This window comes from Rhipicephalus sanguineus, chromosome 4 (genome assembly GCF_013339695.2).
Source record: "Rhipicephalus sanguineus isolate Rsan-2018 chromosome 4, BIME_Rsan_1.4, whole genome shotgun sequence".
Lineage (NCBI taxonomy): Eukaryota > Metazoa > Arthropoda > Arachnida > Ixodida > Ixodidae > Rhipicephalus > Rhipicephalus sanguineus.
Window position 1 is genome coordinate 5,180,790 of NC_051179.1, and position 18,731 is coordinate 5,199,520.

Here is an 18,731-nt window from a genome sequence, read left to right on the forward strand (position 1 = left end):
TTGCGTAGCTTTCCTAAAGAACACACACAAGGAGCAGCATGCGTGAATCGACTGCGCCGCGGCGCTACGGCGTCGTCGCTCGCACGGCGAAAAAAAAAAAAAAAAAACTCGAATCGCGCATGCGCTTGCAAACGACACGGCGGAAATCGCGAAATGTTTCGAGGCTCCTTCGCTAGGAGGCGATGCGGGTGTTTGCGATGTGTATAATAGCATAGATTTAATCAATGTAGATAAGGTATTAGGCCAACATGAAACAAGGAAGCTTTTCCTTTTTTTTTTTTCTTCGAGCCTGGTGGCAGACATGTCACCGCCCCATTACAAAGGGGACGCTCATAGCATCCATCCATGTGGAGGCTTCACGAATGTGACGTCAGGGCCTCTCCTTATTTTTCCTTCCTCCATGTAGTACGCGCGCGCGTGTGTGGGCCTTAATTATACATGTGCCGTCCCCTGTCTCATTAGTGGTGATGCGGTGGACAGCATCGCCACCAACTCCAGCCTCTGTAACGAGCCCATATCAATTTACTCAGTAAAAAAAAAAATGTGGCAAGCGATTTGCAAGGCAGTAAGCTTCTAGTTTATTGCAGGATTAATTCAAAATTGTTGCATGGCACCTTTAAAGAAGTGCAAAAGGCCTGTGACAGACTCCAGTGGTACTCCAGATTTCGTGCCATCACATATATATGCTCCAAAATGAAAATGATTATAAAGGAAGTGTACACTCAGGCTAGGTATAGCAGATCATCATCCATATTTCATTCATTTTCTTTGAAAAGTAGTCGCTTATGGTTAACATTATTGAGTTCTTTCGTGTAATCAAGAAAAATAGCTGTTGAAGAATGGCCTAAAAGTATAGGTGCAGTTTGTCAAGGAAGCAAGTTGAGCTTTCCAAGAAAACGATTTATGAAAACCATGCTGTGCCAGAACTAACAGCAAGGTGGTTTCACGAAACTTATGGTGACCCGCGATGATATAGCATGCATTGAAGCATCTTACAGGGGCTGCTTGCTGGAAAGATGGGGTGGTAATTAGGCAAGTGCCTGTCATCAGATGGGGAGATGCATCATCAAGTCTTTAAAAAAAATGGCTACAAAGGGGATGCTATAAAGGTACTTTAAATGAGCTGGCCACTTTAGTAACACCCCTTGTAGGCCAAATACACATATATGCCATTGTGAGCTGGTGAAAGAGAGTGAATAGTAATCAAGAACTTGAGTGACAGTTGACTTGTGGCTTGAATGGACACATGTGACAATGGTAAGCAATACATATGAGTAAATTCTAATACTGTGGCACTTCAAGGTTTTCACTCACAACTGTTCTCTGGGGCGAGTGACAAGGACACATACTACTCTGTAGAAATAAGAAATGTAATCTTAAAATTCAGTAGCTATAGTTATCTTTATGGTCGCATGCAAGTTAGATATGGCAAAAATTATCAGCTCCATTTATGAGAATAAATAATTAACTCTGCGGTTTTTATAAGAGGAGCATGAGTAAGAGTGATGCACATTCGTGGATGCATCAGACCTGTCCGCCGGTCAGAAATCACCGAAGGCGGTGAGCCGGTGTTTCCACCAACAGCAGCGGCGCGTAAACGGTGCTAAGTGCACCGGATCGGCGGTGGCGTGGCGTGGAAGAGGGGGAGTGATTGGGAGAAGTAGTCCCTTGCATTTAGAAACCAAATCACAGTTTCGCCGAAACAGCAATACAATTAATGCAATAGCAACAAATCATAATGTTATACAAAGTAAGCGACGACTATAAAATGCCGGTTCAAGGGAGTACAGCCGCTCTCAAGAGAGAAGTGGTTTCCGTGCTGTCTGTCGTCTCAACACGAAGCATTGAAATTACAGCATGTAGAAGGGTATACAAGCAAGCCATATTTGCTGATGTCTACCAAGATAGCGCCCCCGGGCCCTTCCCCGGTGTTCGTTCATGCTCCTTCGCCCAACAAAAAACAGGCAGGGTGTTTTCTCTCTGCTTGAAGAGCAATCGACGGCAGACCTCGCAAGCGAGGCAATACGATAACGCATATGCTGCCTCTGTGCGATGGAGGTGGCCGGCTCCTCTCATGTCTGCTTCAGCTGCGTTGTCGCCAGCACTCACTAGCTTTTACTCATGAGTAGAACATATGATGCGCGGAGCGATGTTATCGATTTGGACTTCATACAGAACATGATGGCGACGCCCACGGCAAAAACCCATCCATATTGCCACGCCCACTTCTTGTTTCATTTTGATGTTTTTTGGGTATGACCAGCAAGGACGGTTATCAACGCTCAAGGCTGTCCGCGAAGCAGTGTTCGAGAAGCTTCTCGATTGTAGTAGATCGTTTTGTTAAGATTTCGCCCCGCACGCAAATGTTCCAGCTTTATCGAGAGATAAACGCCGCCACCAACGATATCGCTGGAAAGTTCGATAGCGCCTGTATAAAAGCCGACGCACTTGACCGCTTGTCAGTTTATCGACGGTCGACGCTCTGTTCGCCACTATCAGTGTATTGCTGTAGCTTGACTTTCAATTTCTCGGCCACAAGTTCGGCCAAATAAAGAGTTTCATCTCGGACGCGCTGACTGCTGCCTTCTTTGATGTCACGACCACGTGACAATATAACTGCTATCACAATAAACAAATACGCAAAAATCGTAAAAGTGGGTTTGCGTCTTTGCTGGACAGCTGCATCGTCTCCGCTGTGAGTTCGTCCGTTGGAAGAATCAAATAATCCAGCACCTTGTTCATCATCTACTCCTGTATTTACCGATTTACACAAGTAAAAATTACAGGAACAAAGAGTACAAGTGCACTGATATATTTACGTATTTATTTCGTTTATCTATGCATAGTGTAATAGGTCCAAGACTCCAAGAAAAGGTACTATCCAGCGAGTTGAGATATGTTGCCATTTAATGCTGGAGGGCGCCGCAGGGTTGGATACCCCACTCGAATTGAAAGAAAAGACAACCGGCAGTGCACCGCAATTATTTCATGTTATCGTTGTTATCACTCTTGGCAGGCCCGTAGCCAGGAATTTCTTTCAGGGAGGGGGGGGGCCACTTGCTGAAAACCTTGACAATTTGACAAAAACAACAGTTTTCATTATTTATTTTTGGTAAAAACACCTACGTCTTCACCAAAATTTCGGGGGGGGGGGGGGGGGGGGGGGTGTGCCCTAGAGCCCTCCCTCTGGCTACGGGCCTGACTCTTGGGATTTCAGCAGCGGTGTGTGCAGCAGCGCGCAGGTCTAGATGCACCATTGAATCTTCAAACATCAAGCTTTAAGTACTGTTTAGATTTCTTACTTTGAGCAGCGCACATCCACGAAAGTTTCAATATTTTAGCTTAAGAAACAGCCACCAACACTTCAAGAAAAGCACTTGAAAGACTGTGATGTTTCGTGTCATATACAGACTTCAGCTTAATATAAATGGGAGAATCTGATTTTATTACTGACATTTTTAGTTTTATGTTGTAGACCTGTGAGAAATTATGGTACTGATAGCTATCTCATGTACACAACAATGAAAGTAGGGAGAATAGCACAAAATTTTAAAGTTTGCCTTGTGCAGACACATTCAGATACAACTGCGTTTCATTCACAAAGCACTTTTAATACAGCACACAAGTAGCAAAAGTGGAACATTCCTTGACTGCAGCAACCTCTCAGTGATAATGTACTTCTGAATTTATTACTTGCTTCAAAAAGTTTATCCACGAGCAGTTAATTGAAGTAAGTACACCTGCAGTGCCTTTTCACTATCAAAGAACGTTCAAGGAAATGGTTTAATGCTGAGGAGCAAGGCTCAGGACGATGACAGAGTGTTAATAACCTAGAGTTGGTATCCATAGAAAGGCCTAAAATCAATGGCCGTATGACTGTAAACATTTAAGGCTGATTTCTAAGTGATTTAAACAGCATAATTAGGACATTATTTTTGAACAAAAAAGGAACTTGATTTTGGTTTTACCCTGGGCACTCATATAGTAGTAAGAGGGAATCACACCATTTCATTGTTTGCAAGACATGATATTAAATGACTGCGCATTACGGTCTTGACAAAAGCAATGGTACATGAGTTGATGCCAGATGCAATAGTGAATGCATTAGCAAAGGCAAAAACACCACAGTCATATAAGTTCTCTTGATGCTGTACTGCCTTAGCGTGAATGGTAAGACTGTTTGAAGCAAGATGCATTATGCTCATTACTTGAGTTGCTACACTTGGCATAATTACTGTCCTGGTCTAATGAATCATACAAAAAACACTGTTGTTGGGGGTTCCATAGTTTGCCACCGCGACCCAATGCCCAAGAATATGCAGATTTTCAATAAATTTGACTTGCTTCTTGAATTTCAAGCTCTCCCCAAGAACATTTTGAAAATTGCACAGACCAGGAAACTGACGAGAAATAATAAATTGCCCTGCATTTATAATTGCACCTGACAGCCATCCTATGCCTCGTAAGCCCGCTATTTCCTTGCCTGGATTAGGAGGAGGTCTTGCTGGAGAGTAGAGCAGTACGTCTTACGAATTTTGTTAGTATTGGTTGGTGCAAAACACGATCTGCAAAAAGGCATATATTGGACCACACGTTAAGTGGAAGGTCTTTAATATATGTGTGAAATAGCAGCAGCCCAAGAACAGAGCCTTGGGCTGCTTCTCAATTACTTCAACCTCCAGAGCAGACAAACTAAAGAAAGTGCACATAGTTAAAAAAAGTAAACTTTACTGCCATATATAGCAAGCTAACTGCATTTTTCTGCACTGAAGTTTAAAAATTGTTTGCACCAGCAGAATTGAGACATGTTCTCCTCTGAAGTTCCAGAACTAACGAAAAATTACATTCAATCTTACTTCATGATCTCAAATTCTGATGCTCCTAGGTACAGTGCCCATCGGAAGTGGCTATCTAACTGTAAAAAATGCCTGTATCGCTCTACAAAACACCTGTCAACTGCTTATAAGTCCTGCATTTGGCGCATACGTACTGTCACTAAAGGACCCTGAATCTAACTTTCCTTATAATGTCTACTGTTAAAAAATTATGAACGATCGCCATCGCAGGCAAACAGGCGATAATAATTGCCGGGGACTTTAACGCTCAACACACTGCGTGGGGCTACAAATTTGAAAACGTCAAGGGTAGGAACCTGTGGCTCGACGCACAGCAAGAGGGGTTGACCCTCATTACCGACCCCTCCTTGCCAACGCGGCGAGGTAACAGCGTTAGCGTACACACCAAACTGAACTTAACTTTTACGAAAAACATTGCCGATTCACAGTGGATGAACACGTAGCAGGATTTAGGTAGTGATCATTTCTTAATAGAGATTAAAGTCAGGGCGGGACCGTGCAAGACTAGAGGTAAACAGCTCAAATTGGTCGAGTGGGACAAGTTCAGAAACATTAGAGAGTCGAAAGAATTGGAGGAAGCGATTAACGATATTGGCGAATAGACCGACTCGTTGAAGCGGGACATTGCCGCGGCAACGTGATTGGTCCCGCCGGAGGCGGAACTCGAAGTCGTAGACAGCAGACTCTTACACATGTGGGAGGCCAAGTGCAGTTTGCAGGAAAGATGGAAAAGGCAAAGGCACAACAGATCGCTTAGAAAGAAGATAGCAAAGCTAAACAGGGTCATTGAGAGTCACGCGCAGCAGCTGTGCAAGCAACAGTGCGAAAATACCTGCAGTAACATGGAGAACCAGCTAGGGTTCGCCAAGACGTGGAACTTGCTTAGGTACATGCTAGATCCGGAGGAGACGAAAGCCGCATACGGGAAGAACGTCAACAAAATCATACATGCGTACAAAGGCTCCGAACAGGAGATCTTACGGGAGGTCACGGAAAGGTACATTAGTTCTACCCGATCGGAAATGCATCCTGATTACGGAGGCGCAGTCAACGAAGACCTAGACAGACCGATCGGCGAGTCAGAGATCAGGGCAGTGTTACAGAAGCTAAACACCAAATCGGCGCCCGGGCCCGACGGGATCACGAACAAAACACTCGGGAATCTCGACAGTAAATCAACAAAGAAACTCACGGAGTACGTCAACATGTGCTGGGAAACTGGGCGGCTACCGCAACAATGGAAGACTGCGCACATCGTGCTGATACCGAAACCGGGAAAGCGACTGCAACAGGGGCGTAGCCAGAAATTTTTTTCGGTGGGAGGGTTCAGCCATACTTTATGCATGCTCGCGCGTGCGTTTGTATGTGTGCGTGTATATATATGCAAGCAAAACTGAAAAATTTCGGGAAGGGGGGGTTTGAACCCCCCCTTGGCTACGCCCCTGGACTGCAACTAGAGAACCTCAGACCGATCTCGCTGACTTCATGCCTGGGAAAGGTGTTGGAGGACGTAGTCCTCGCCAACTACCTCGAGGACCACGACCTGCTTCCCCACACGATGTTGGGGTTCAGGAGAAACCTCTCTACGCAAGACGCGATGCTACAGATAAAACACCAGGTGGTAGATAGCCCAACCAGGTCCACCAAGGCCATACTTGGCCTGGACCTGAAAAAGGCCTTTGACAACGTAACGCACGCAACCGTATTGACCAAAATGCAGGAACTCGGCCTCGGCGAACAACTACGTTCGAGATTTTCTCACGAATAGAAAGGCCAAGCTCACTTTCGGAGAGCTTACTTCTGAGGAAATAGAGTTGGGTAGCGCCGGTACAGCTCAGGGATCGGTGATATTGCCCATGCTTTTCAACATAGCTCTCGTGGGGTTGCCCGCCAAGCTACAAGAAATCGAAGGCCTTCATCACAGCCTTTACGCCGACGACATTACGTTGTGGGTTACGGAGGGCTGCGACGGGCACATAGAAGAGACGTTACAACGTGCGATCGAGACTGTTGAGCAATATTTAAAGAACACCGGCCTGAGCTGCTCTGTGGAAAAATCAGAACATTTAGTTTACAAATCCACGCGAAGAGGCCGCAAGCCGAACGGCTCAATGAATGATAAGGATCCCAGTAGGGACATACGACTAACAACGTCCAATGGGCGACCTGTGCCCAGGGTAGATAACATACGCATTTTGGGCTTACACATCACGGCAACTGGAAGACTGAAAGGTGCAGTCGCTCAGACCATCAGGTTACTGAGACGCATAGCCAACCGACACAGCGGGATGAAAGAGGGCAACATGATCAGGCTAGTTCAGGCCTTCGTATTGAGCCGAATAACGTACGTGGCACCCAACCTCAAGTGGCAGGTAGCGGAGAAGAGAAAGATGGAAGGCTTAATCAGGAAGGCTTACAAACAGGCAATAGGGCTACTGATCAACACGAGCACGAGTAGGTTACTAGATCTGGGTCTACATAACATGCTGGGAGAATTGATAGAGGCACAGAATGTAGCGCAGTACGAACGCCTTTCCAAGAGCATGACGGGCAGATACATACCAGAGAGGTTAGGAATCGGGTATCACGCTCAGCACGGTGTCAAACTTGACAGAGCCAGCAACGTCAGGGATAAATTGGTTGTTCTTCCCTTGCCAAAGAACATGCATCCCGAATACCACAGGGGTCGGAGGGAAAAGAGAGCACAGGACATACAGAAGAAGTATGGCAACTGTAGAGACTCAGTGTTCGTGGACGCGGCCAGATATGCACACAGGCGCGGCTTCGCGGCCGTGGTAATAGATCATGAGAACGCTTGCACGACTAGCGTCACATTACGCACGGAGCACTTGGAGACAGCGGAGGAAGGCTATCGCGCTCGCGGTGGCCACCACCACGGCCGAAGTGGTAATTAGCGGCTCCCAGACCGCAGTCCGCAAATTTGCCAACGGCCGCGTCTCCCCCGAGGCGTTATGCATTCTGCTTGAGGACAAAACCGAGAATACGGACGTTTATATCTTATGGGCGCCCACACACACCACTTCGCTCGCCGGCAACGAGGCGGCGCACGGGGCGGCTCGAGGGCTTACGGACCGAGCCGCCACCGTCTACATCACCGCCGTGACTTCGGGCGGGGAGTGGGAGGATCACCTTACTAGTTTCAGAGACATAACACAGCATTACAGACTGGCCAGGTGCAAATTTCCGCCACCACATCAAAAACTGAACAAGATGCAGGCGGTCACGTGGCGACAGCTGCAGACCAGAACGTTTCCGAGCCCAGTAACCTTGAATCTTTGTTACCCAGAGCGTTATTCGGCAAGCTGCAAGTTTTGCGAGGCCAGGGCAACCCTGGAACACATGTTATGGCAGTGTGACAGAGGTGGGGTTCCAGACAAAGACACAGGCTCAAACCGAACGCGCTGGGAGACTGCACTGTTCAGCTTTGCCCTCGAGGATGTAGCATAGCCATGGCGTGCGCACAGCAGTGCCGGACCAGCAATGTATCAATGTAGTCAGCAGAATGAAAAGAACGTTTATTGAAAAGTGTAGAACGTATTTATAGGCAGCACAGTGTAGACAGATAACGATGCAGACGTGGTAGTAGCAATAGTCTGATATGGTGTAGGCGGCCAGCTGAGGCGTCACAGGTGCGCGCGCACACACACACACAGAACACGTGAAGACACAACAGAGGATTAACTCTGGGCCGTCTAGCGGGCCGAGGCAGCCGCCAGAGCTCAAGGGCTCGTGGCCGACGCCCCTAGGTGGGGATACGTCCCCAAATCCCCGAAGAACTCGCCGGACCTTTTTTTTTAATAAAGTTGTTCTCTCTCTCTCTATCATCAACCTGTGCACGATGAACATATAATTCTGGAAAACCCATTGCTATCTATCCTTGTGCCTAATGAAGAATGCACTGCACCTCTTATTATGAAACATTTTGGGAAAAAATTTTCCGTCTCCTGCAATGATTGCCTATGTCCTACTTGCCAGAATGATTATGTCGTCGTTACTCCAGTGATTGTTCATGCGGCTGGTGTCGCAAGACTAATTTATCTGCTGAAACAAAACATTCACATCCTGGTTCTCAAAATTACAAAGAAAATACCAGTGACCTTCTAGTATTCTAACAAAGCTGTTTTAGCAATCAATGAATACGTCTACATTGCCCTACATTGGACACGACACTACACAGTATGGATTTAAAAATACACATCAAACTTAAACTCAGCTTAATTTTTGCAATATTTACTCATAAATTACATCATTCTCTCGATACAATCATCATTCACAGATTGAATTGTTTTAGAATTTGCTAACGCATTTGATAAGGTCTGTCATAAACATTTACTTTGAAAGTAAGTCATCTGGACCTCGGCACTAACATCTTTTATTGCATTGGATGCTTATCAAACTGCACTCACTTTGTAACCACAAGTGGCCATTACTCACAACTTTGAAGCATAACTTCTGGTGTACTACAGTGCCTTCCTACCAACCAAACAAGCTCGATTCCACTGTGTTTGTTGATTTTCAATCTGCAGTAGTTTTTCAGCAACATTTGGAACTGCAGTCTTTTTGTACATGGTATTGTATAATGTCTTGTATAAGATTGAATGTAATTTTTCGTTAGTTCTGGAACTTCAGAGGAGAACATGTCTCAATTCTGCTGGTGCAAACAATTTTTAAACTTCAGTGTAGAAAAATGCAGTTAGCTTGCTATATATGGCAGTAAAGTTTACTTTTTTTATAAATATGTCCACTTTCTTTAGTTTGTCTGCTCTGGAGGTTGAAATAATTGAGAAGCAGCCCAGGTCTCTGTCCTTAGGCTGCTCCTATTTCACACAGATATTAAAGACCTTCCACTTACCGTGTGGTCCAATTTATGCCTTTTTGCAAATGATCGTGTTTTGCACCAACCAATAACAAAATTCATAAGACTGCTCTACTCTCCAGCAAGACATCCTCCTAATCCAGGCATGGTGCAGCGAATTGTGCAGGTTCAACAGTGTGGGTAGGTGCTCCCAGTCCCACGCATTTTTTTATCGCGGTTGTAATTACATAGTGCCTTCCTACTACCAACTAAGAACTACATTTTAGCTCAGTGCGAGGCATTTAAGTATCTAGGAGTGCATGTATCTAGTGACTTGTCCTGGAACCATTACATGAATTAGTTAATGAATTGCTGCAAATGGTTACTTGGTAATCTATGCCGAAAGTTGTCTTCAGTAGCGGCTGCAGTTAGAAGAGCTGCATATAAAACCTTAATTCCATCTAAAGTAGAATATGCCTGTGCTATTTATGACAACCATCAAATTAGCACAATTAATGCTCTAGAATCGGTCCAGAAGAAATGTGCCAGATTCAATCTTTTGGACTGTGCTCCTACAACTGAAGTGTTTCTGCTATAAAAACTAGGTTGTGTCTTCTCTCACAGGCCTCTTGCCTCAAAAGTGCTCGACAAAATTTTCTTAATATTTTCTTATTCCCTGCTGCCCCAGGAGACTAATTCCAGCACACCGTTTCTCTCACCACATGTTCCCAATCTACTACTTATCAATGTTCATAAATTATTTCTGCTTCCTGACAATGCCCTAATCACTAGTATGTTTCTCGTTTCAAAGCTATTTTTGAAGATCATCTGTAAAGCTACGAAATCTAAGATGCCCACCCCTTATGCAATGTCCCATGTCGGAACCATTGAGGTGTCCTGAATAACCAGGTGAATAAATGAATCAAAGTGCAGATATGCAGTCTCACTTATAGTAGGTAGGTACATAATCTCCAAGCATGTATCGTGGTAGAATGTCAAAACAAGGCTAAGGCCGGGTGTATACATGCAACATCAGATGATACACCTGTCGGTTGTGTTACTATCTGTGATAATGAAAAAACTCTGCACTAGTCTTACTCCTTAGCTTATGACTGAAAGAGGAGAGCGAAGCAGGATGATCATTCCAGGTTATGTTTGGAAGATTGAAATCACCCAGGAGCAGGATGGGTTACGAAAGAAATCACATGTGAACAAGGTTTAGTACTATCGTACAGCTAACTGAAGAATATAGGTGTTGTGGAGGGTGAGCAGTAATGCATGGTATGTATATGATAAAACTTTTTATGACTACGACATACATAGGCCAGACAGTTTCCAGATCCTTACTTGAATACACAATAAAAGATGTAGTGTCATTTGCAATCGCCAAAAGGGCGCCACTTCCTCTGCATGCAGCACAATTGTAACAAGGAACAGAAAACTGCACGGAACCATTGCATACTTCTGTTGTAGTGACATGTGCACGCAAGCACATTAAAGTAAGCATGATCATTTTCACAAAGCATGTGTCCATTGCAGACAATAACAAATCGTACAGTTACAGACCCACTTAATTCTGACATTGGAGCATCCAAACTGAAACTCCAGGAAGTGAAGGAAATGAGCCTCTCGCTTTCTATGCAGAGCATGCAGGCTCAACATTATAGATATGTTGCTTAAGTTGAAGAAATAGCCCTTGGCAACAAGGCAGATGGTCTGCTCGGGTTGGTGTTACTCTGCCAGCCAATCATAGAAGCAAACAATACCCACTCCACATAGCCTTTCTGTCGATACATGAATACTTTCTATAACATTAGTGACAACAGTTGTGATCACAGATATAGCTATTTCGCTCTGCCAGATGGTTGGATGTGCAAATGCAAATGTCATCAAAATGATCAGTTTCAACTAGGCCGATTTGGGCTTTTACGTTGCAAAACCATGATATGATTATAAGGGACACCGTAGTGGATGGCTCCGGGAATTTAGACCACCTGGGGTTCTTTAACGTGCACCTCAGTCTAAGTACATGGGCCTCTAGTATTACGCATCCATCGAAAATGCGATCGCAGCCAAGTACCATAACCACTGCACCATTGTGGTGGCTCCAACTAGGCCCACTGATGTTGATAGAATGCAGTGATCGAATAATTAATGACCAGCCAGTCTGTATAACGACACATATGTTTGATTATCACTCTCATCACACACTCCTTTTTGTGTGATGTTCATTGGTCTTGGACGCCAGGCGAGTGCACTTCTATGCATAAGCATATGCAAGTGTACTGATCCGGTTATAAAGGCGTGGGCTGACATGACGAGAAATGTGCACGTCCTTTCAACGGCTGTTTGTTCAGTAATGTTTTTTGTGCCTTAAAATTACACCATGCAGTACGTCCAATCACAACCAACTAGCTCAAACTAAAGCACTGCCAGATCTCATATGCAACTGCCTTTGCCCTTTAATTCGATATATCTAGGTTGTTTGGATTATTGGGTTTAACATCCCAAAGCAACCCAGGCTACAGGAGGCGCCTTAGTGGAGGGGTTCGAATGATTTTGACCACCTGTGGTCTTTCAATGTACACAGGCATCACACAGTACATGGGTGTCTAGCATTTCGCTTCTACTGAAATGCGACTGCCGGGATTTAACCCGTGACTTTTGGGCCCACAGCCAAGCAACGTAACTGCTGAGCCACCGGCACAACCTAGAAGGAAGTGGCAAGGACGAGACTGTGAAGTGAATTCACCTGTCACGACTTTTTTGGTGGTGGTGGCGGCGCACAAACTGTTCCCACAGGTGACTTCCTCTCTTGCAGTGGAATGTTCTCATACATCTGCCGGGGCACTTCTGTTGGTGGCCTGCAAGAGAAAAACATCAATGCAGTGTTTCCATTACGTTTCGTGTCTCGCTCATGTAATCAGACTATGTCAACATACATGGACAAGAGCACTATTGAAAACCTGATTATCATCGTCTGCTGAAATTACTTTTTCACAGAGTGCATTTTCTGCTAAGTAGTTTTGAAACAGCGTAAATAAAGACAAATACAAGGTGTACTTTCTACACACCACAGATTTTTTATAAAAAAAAGAACAGCATGTCACTTGTCACCTTTAGACAAAATCTACGTTGAGATGGAAATATTCTTTCGTTGATAAAATAAAATTTTAATGACTAACAGACACTTGTTCATAAACCTTAAAGGGGCCATGAACCACCCCTCAGATTTGGTGAGAAAACACATCCTGCGGATAGCAGACACTGCTGTGAACACCTGAGCCAAATCTTGCAGTCGTGCGCGAGAAGGATAGCTTACAAGCGGAGTGCAAAGTTGCCATTATCTCAGGTGCCTCTTTTCATACAAAGGCCCGCCCTCACTCTTTTTGGAGCTGCCGGCACCCAATAGACGTCAGACAGCGGGTAGCATGCTATTGGCTAACAGACAGAATAAGTCAAGTGCACCATTTGAATAAGATGTGCTTCTTGCTACGGGATGCCACCACATGCCGGTCAGGGCTCCATAGTCTGCTAACATTACACAGTGAGCCACCCTTGTGCACACAAAAAACAGCGACCCCTATGCATTTGCCTAAGACGGCTCGAAGGCAAAAGCCATCTTTTTCTTTGTCTTCTCAGTCCATGTATTGATCCTACCCTGCCCCCTTCTGAAAGCTTTCTGCACCTAACGTGGTTCTGCACTGCCTCCATGATGGCTCCATCTTCGCCAAGCGATGATGTCACGTGATGTCGTGATGATGACATATGGTGGTGTCATCATAGGATGATTTTTTTGCATCACTTGTCTTGACCCCGCAGATGCTGCCATTCCATTTTTGCCAAGGCATGTAAGGATTTTGCCTTGCGGGGGTACTCTCACCCCTGTAAAGTTGTTTGTGTCTCATGGTGCAAGCGCCTCGCGGATTAGCCGCAGTTAGCATTAACAGCCACCGAGCGAGATGTGGCGCTGTGCTCATGCAATGTAGGCTTAGTGCGGTGGCGCCGGCAGTGCCACCTGGGAGGTTAGGCCAGCGTGCAGGAAACAGCAGCGAGTCTCCTTTGGGGTTTGGTAGTGTGCAGGGATGGACGTTTCCCGCGGGCCCCTCGTGGTGAGTCGAATGTTGGCGACGCTGCATTCGCGGTGCATTGTATGTCTTATTTGTCTTGGGTTTCTTATGTTTTCCGGGTATTGCATCGGCATTGTAGAAGGTTACTTAGTGTGTTACTAAAAGTGCATTAGATTCCGTTGGCGGGCTCACCATGATGTAAAAGCAGATGAATAAATGCACATGTGTTCGTGTTGGTTGCACGACCGCGTGACTGTCTCCGCATGTTCCGAGAACAGCTCATCACAATCAGACCCCACAGCCTTCAAACAACGGGAGAGAGCGATTCTGTTTCCTCACGCGTGCTCAAGGTCATGACGCGCACAGGCATAGTTTCTTTCCCCCTTGCCATCCCTCCCTGTTCCATAGCACTCGTCGGGACGAGAGAAAGCGCTTGAAGGGGTACTGACACCGTTTTTTGAAGGTGAGTTTACTGTGCCACACAAATGACAGCAAATGCTGATAAGACATTTTATTATTGCGATAGCAATTATATGGACAGTCTCGGCTGGTTTTTGCCGCTGCCGTCATGCACCGTATATGTATAAGTATGTATAGATATATATAAAAGTCCCAAAGAAAAATAATTCAGAAAAATGCTTCCGAAGCGTGGAATCGAACCAGCGACCTCTCTCTCTGCAGCGCGTGGTGCTAACCACTACGCCACAAAATGCAGATCCTTCAGGTAGCTAACGGCGAGCGTTGCATACACACCCTTTATCGCTGGCAGGACTCGGAGACGGCATGCGCTTATAAGCGTTTCTTCATTACCAACAACATACCTGCCAAGTTTGGAGAAACGGAATCCGGGAGATTTACTCAACGGGGGGGAGGTATAAAGTATGCCGACCGCGGGGGGGGGGGGGGGGGGGGGGGGGTGTACTGCGATAGCAATTATATGTACATTAGGCAGTTTTAGAACAGCGTACGCAAAGCTTTGCGCTGGCTTTTAGCGCAACTGCGCCTGCGCGTGCGTCGTACGCTAACGCTAACTTAGCGTACGCAATTCTAAAACTGCCTACTGTCAGCGGGATTTTGCGGTCGCCGCTGATCTGTACAGAGTCCAAACTGATAACATCGCTTACGCATCGTCTGTTTCACGTGCGAGTAAATGCGCGCTAGCGCTAGGGACGAACGCTGTAGAAGCAGAGATGCAACGACCCGGCCGTCACCGTCGCGCGAAGGGCACATGCGATAACATCGCTCCGCGTGCGAGGCCTGTCGTCGCTTGCTTACCAGTTATTTCGTCGGGCAAGGGACCATAAGGAGCGCCGTTAAGACGGGGACGGTCGCGAGCGCTGGCGAACGCGCTATCTCGACAGACATCGGCTACCCTTTTAAGTGCTGGACTGCGGCGCAAAGTGCACAGCTACTTCATGCGCAATGAAACTGAGTTGAACCTTTCTACCATCGTTAAAAAGAAGAAGAAGAATCCTTTCTACTAGGTGGCCAGACAACCTTGCTTATGTGGCCAGACAAAGCACTGGACGCGCGGGGCAAAACTGGATTTCTGGGAGATTTCTCTATGACCCGTACAACCGGGAGAAACGTTCAAAATCCGGGAGTCTCCCGGGTAATCCGGGAGACTTGGCAGGTATGCAACAAGATGGCATGAGGAGCGAACGGGCGCATTTAAAAGTCGTCGGCCAGCTCGCTCACTTCTTCTAATAATTGCGCAGGGAGAACCTTGCCCTTCCGCTGTCTGCTCGTGCGGTAGTTGCTGCGGGGGAGGGGTGAGATGTTTTTGCAGCATAGCAGCGCTTCCATCATGGGCTGGTTTTCTTGCGATCGCATTCATTGCTTCGCCCTTGTGGCCAAACTGTGACTTTTCTTTTTTATATTAAAGTCAATTTTCCCGTGGCCCACTTACCGACATCCACACTAGCTTGACGTCAGGCTACAGTACCAATTCTGGTGGCTTCACGCAGCAGTCTAGCCAGGTGTGATGATGTCAGGCACCAAAACTTTCAAAATGGCCACTTGTGCGTCACCAACCGAGCCACGGTGCCGTGGAAACGTCGAGCACATGACGAGAAGCTAGCTTTTAAACACATTTAAACACTAGCTTTTAAAACACATTGTAATTAATTTTTCAAGGTGCACTCACACTTAGCAGTACATTTTCTAGGCTCTTGAGGGCTTGGCCTTTCATTTGACGCAAAAAAAAAAAACTGGAAATTTTCATGTCAGTACCACTTTAAAGCACCCGACAAACCCTTGTAACTGCGCTTGTTCTTGACAGAGGTCATGAGATGATTACTTGGAAAAGTGGTTCATGACCCCTTCAACCCTTTGTGGTTCAAAAATAAGGAAATGAAGGCTCAAGTAAAAATAAATTTATTTACTCCTTTAGAGATGACGCATAATGCAATAAGAAAATGTGCGGGAGGGGCCTGACAACGGACTGCAAAGGGTTAAATAATCAATTTGGTGGCAGTTGTTCATATGGAAAGGCTGTAAGCTGTCACAATATACCTGGCGTACTTGTTTCGTAGAAATTTAAAAAAAAATTGCCCTTAATTTGAAGAGGATAGCAAAAATTGAATTAGCGCTTGATAATCCACGTTAACTTACAAAAAGAAAGGTTCACAACACTAACTTGCAACATGTCTTATTTTTTGTAGTGGCACAGCATGGTGCACTTGTCACATTCCGTCACGGCAAGCGGATGTGGAAAGGAATGGTCAAGCACTAGCACTCTCATGACGCATATCTATGCCACTATGCTTTTGCAAGACATTAAAATCCGGACATGTCCTGTATGCAAGTGTTCCCTTTAACACTAGACCTGCCTGTACATATGAAAAACAAACAGCAGCGCATGCAGGTGCATTTGTACAAGATTAGTACATTTAAAACGGCAATGATACATGTGTACATAGAAAGTTACGACGTAGCAACCAAGATAGCACAAAATATAACAAAAAAAAGAGAAATGCAAAGTGGCCTTTTTTTCCACTGCAGTGAAAAGCCAGATGGTCTCCAGAGTGCAGGTAAGGTAAGCTTGAGAGCCAGGGACAACATTTATGGTTTGATGCGGTGCCCTAGCCGAAAGATATGCAGGTGAAGTGTGTTGTGGTACTAAATAGTGTAAACGAGGTTCTGCCACTATGGTTTTCCATGAAAACGTTGACTGTTGGCCACTGTGCTAGAACACTGAACTGACCTCTTGCCCTCCACCTAATCCAATGAAGACTTGACATCAAAATTCCTAGTACAACAAAAAACAAAAGACAATATGTTCTTAAAGTTGCATAAAAGTGAGGCGACAATCTGAATTTGGGCAACTTTGTTTGTGGTAGCCACATTTTCTGTTTTGCAAGATCTTGCATGATGCTATGAATTTCAGTCCCTGTTGCACGCTGGCTCAACACAAGTCTTCTTGAAGACCAGTGCTATCGGGTGACATCCACTCACTTTATGCAGCTCCTGCAGGATCCCATGCATTGGGAACCCTACTGTTACGTTGCCACTGTGGGACCAAACTGACTCTCCGAGATGGCCCAGGTGGCCCTGTTGACTTTTCACATGGTTCGGCTTGGTCCACCTAGTGGCCTAAGGATTGAATTGGCTGCCAGAAGCGGTGAGGGCGACATCTACGATGCTTTTTAAGTCCCACAACCTCCAAGATCTGAATCTTTCATCTACACATGGCGTCTGTGATGTGTTATGGAGCTATAAATCTGTTTTGATGTATTCAACAAAAGTAGACTTGGAGATTAGATTTTGTTGACCGGAATCATCCTGTTTGCGTGTACTCATTGCTATTGTTATTGTAGGAAATGCTTTTCGTGTTTTTCTCGTGTTTCCTGTCTCTCTCGTGGGCTGTTATGTTGGACGACGCCGAAAGCCACGTGGGCACTGCAGGTGCTTGAAAGACGCGTTGCACTGATTGGTCATGAGAAAACGCACCAGGCGACGCAGCACGATTTCTTCAAGCGAAAGGTTTGAAATAAAATTGTGTGCATCTCGTCACTACTCTGATTTCTAAATTTTTCTTGTTTATCAGCTCTTATATTCCCCGGCTCTTGCGTTTCTTTTTTACGGTTCCAGTGATGCTACCAAGGACTTCTGATTTGGAGCAATTTTTGGAGCAGCAAAATTTCCGTTTTGGAGCACTTTGGAGCAGCAAAATTTTCATCTTGGAGCACTTTGGAGCAGATAATTTTGCATCTGGGAGCACTCTGGAGCAGCAAATTTTACATCCTGGAGTGCACTACAGAAGCATATTGCAATAAATTCAAGCACCGGAATATTACTATGGGGCTCTTATGAAGGCTAGAAATATTTCGATTCATTGCAAATCTCATGGAAAAAATCATCTCAGGAGAACACCATACTTCACTCGCTAATGAAAAAATAAGGGCTCATGCAGTTGAGTGTTCTGAATTAACCTCTTCGGCGATTATTTTCGACACTAGCAAATAAGCAAAATACCAGATCAATAAAATTGCACTTCAAGAAATAACACTCTAAATACATCTATGTGGTTATCAGCAGACATTGTAGGCAACCGCCGTGACGTACAGCAGTGGCTCAATGCCAAAGAGCCACACTGTCCCTAATGCATTCCCCTCAAAAAACTCCAAGGCGAAAGCCAGGTTCTTTTTCTTCTCGATCGACAGGTTGATCCTCCCCCTCCTTCTCTGCAAGCTTTCTGCACTCACCTGGTTTTGCGCTAGCTCCATGATCGGCGCACCGATTACGGAAGCAGTGTAAAGCGACGATGTCGTGATGGCGTCATCACGTGACATCACGATATATGACGCCATGATGACGTCACAAGTTTCGACGATCTATGACGTCGTGATGGCGTCATCACATGATTATTTTTTGCATCGATCGATTGACGCTGCCGACGGTCAACTTTCGTGTTTGATAAAGCATCTGATGCTTTCGCATTAATATTGCGTATTGAACGTTAACAACCTGGCCTTACATACCAAACTG

General features: G+C 45.5%; 1 protein-coding gene across 4 annotated transcripts in view; it reads right to left on the reverse strand.

Moving 5' to 3' along the window:
• The window catches only part of LOC119389320 (tyrosine-protein phosphatase non-receptor type 11), a 344,133-nt gene that overhangs the window by 38,264 nt on the left and 287,138 nt on the right, over window positions 1-18,731 (reverse strand). For all 4 annotated transcript variants that reach the window (XM_037656526.2, XM_037656524.2, XM_037656522.2 and 1 more), the window contains one exon: window positions 12,425-12,536. In XM_037656526.2, coding sequence (XP_037512454.1) covers window positions 12,428-12,536 — 109 coding nt within the window. In that variant the 3' untranslated portion in view covers window positions 12,425-12,427. The remainder of the gene's footprint in view (window positions 1-12,424; window positions 12,537-18,731) is intronic.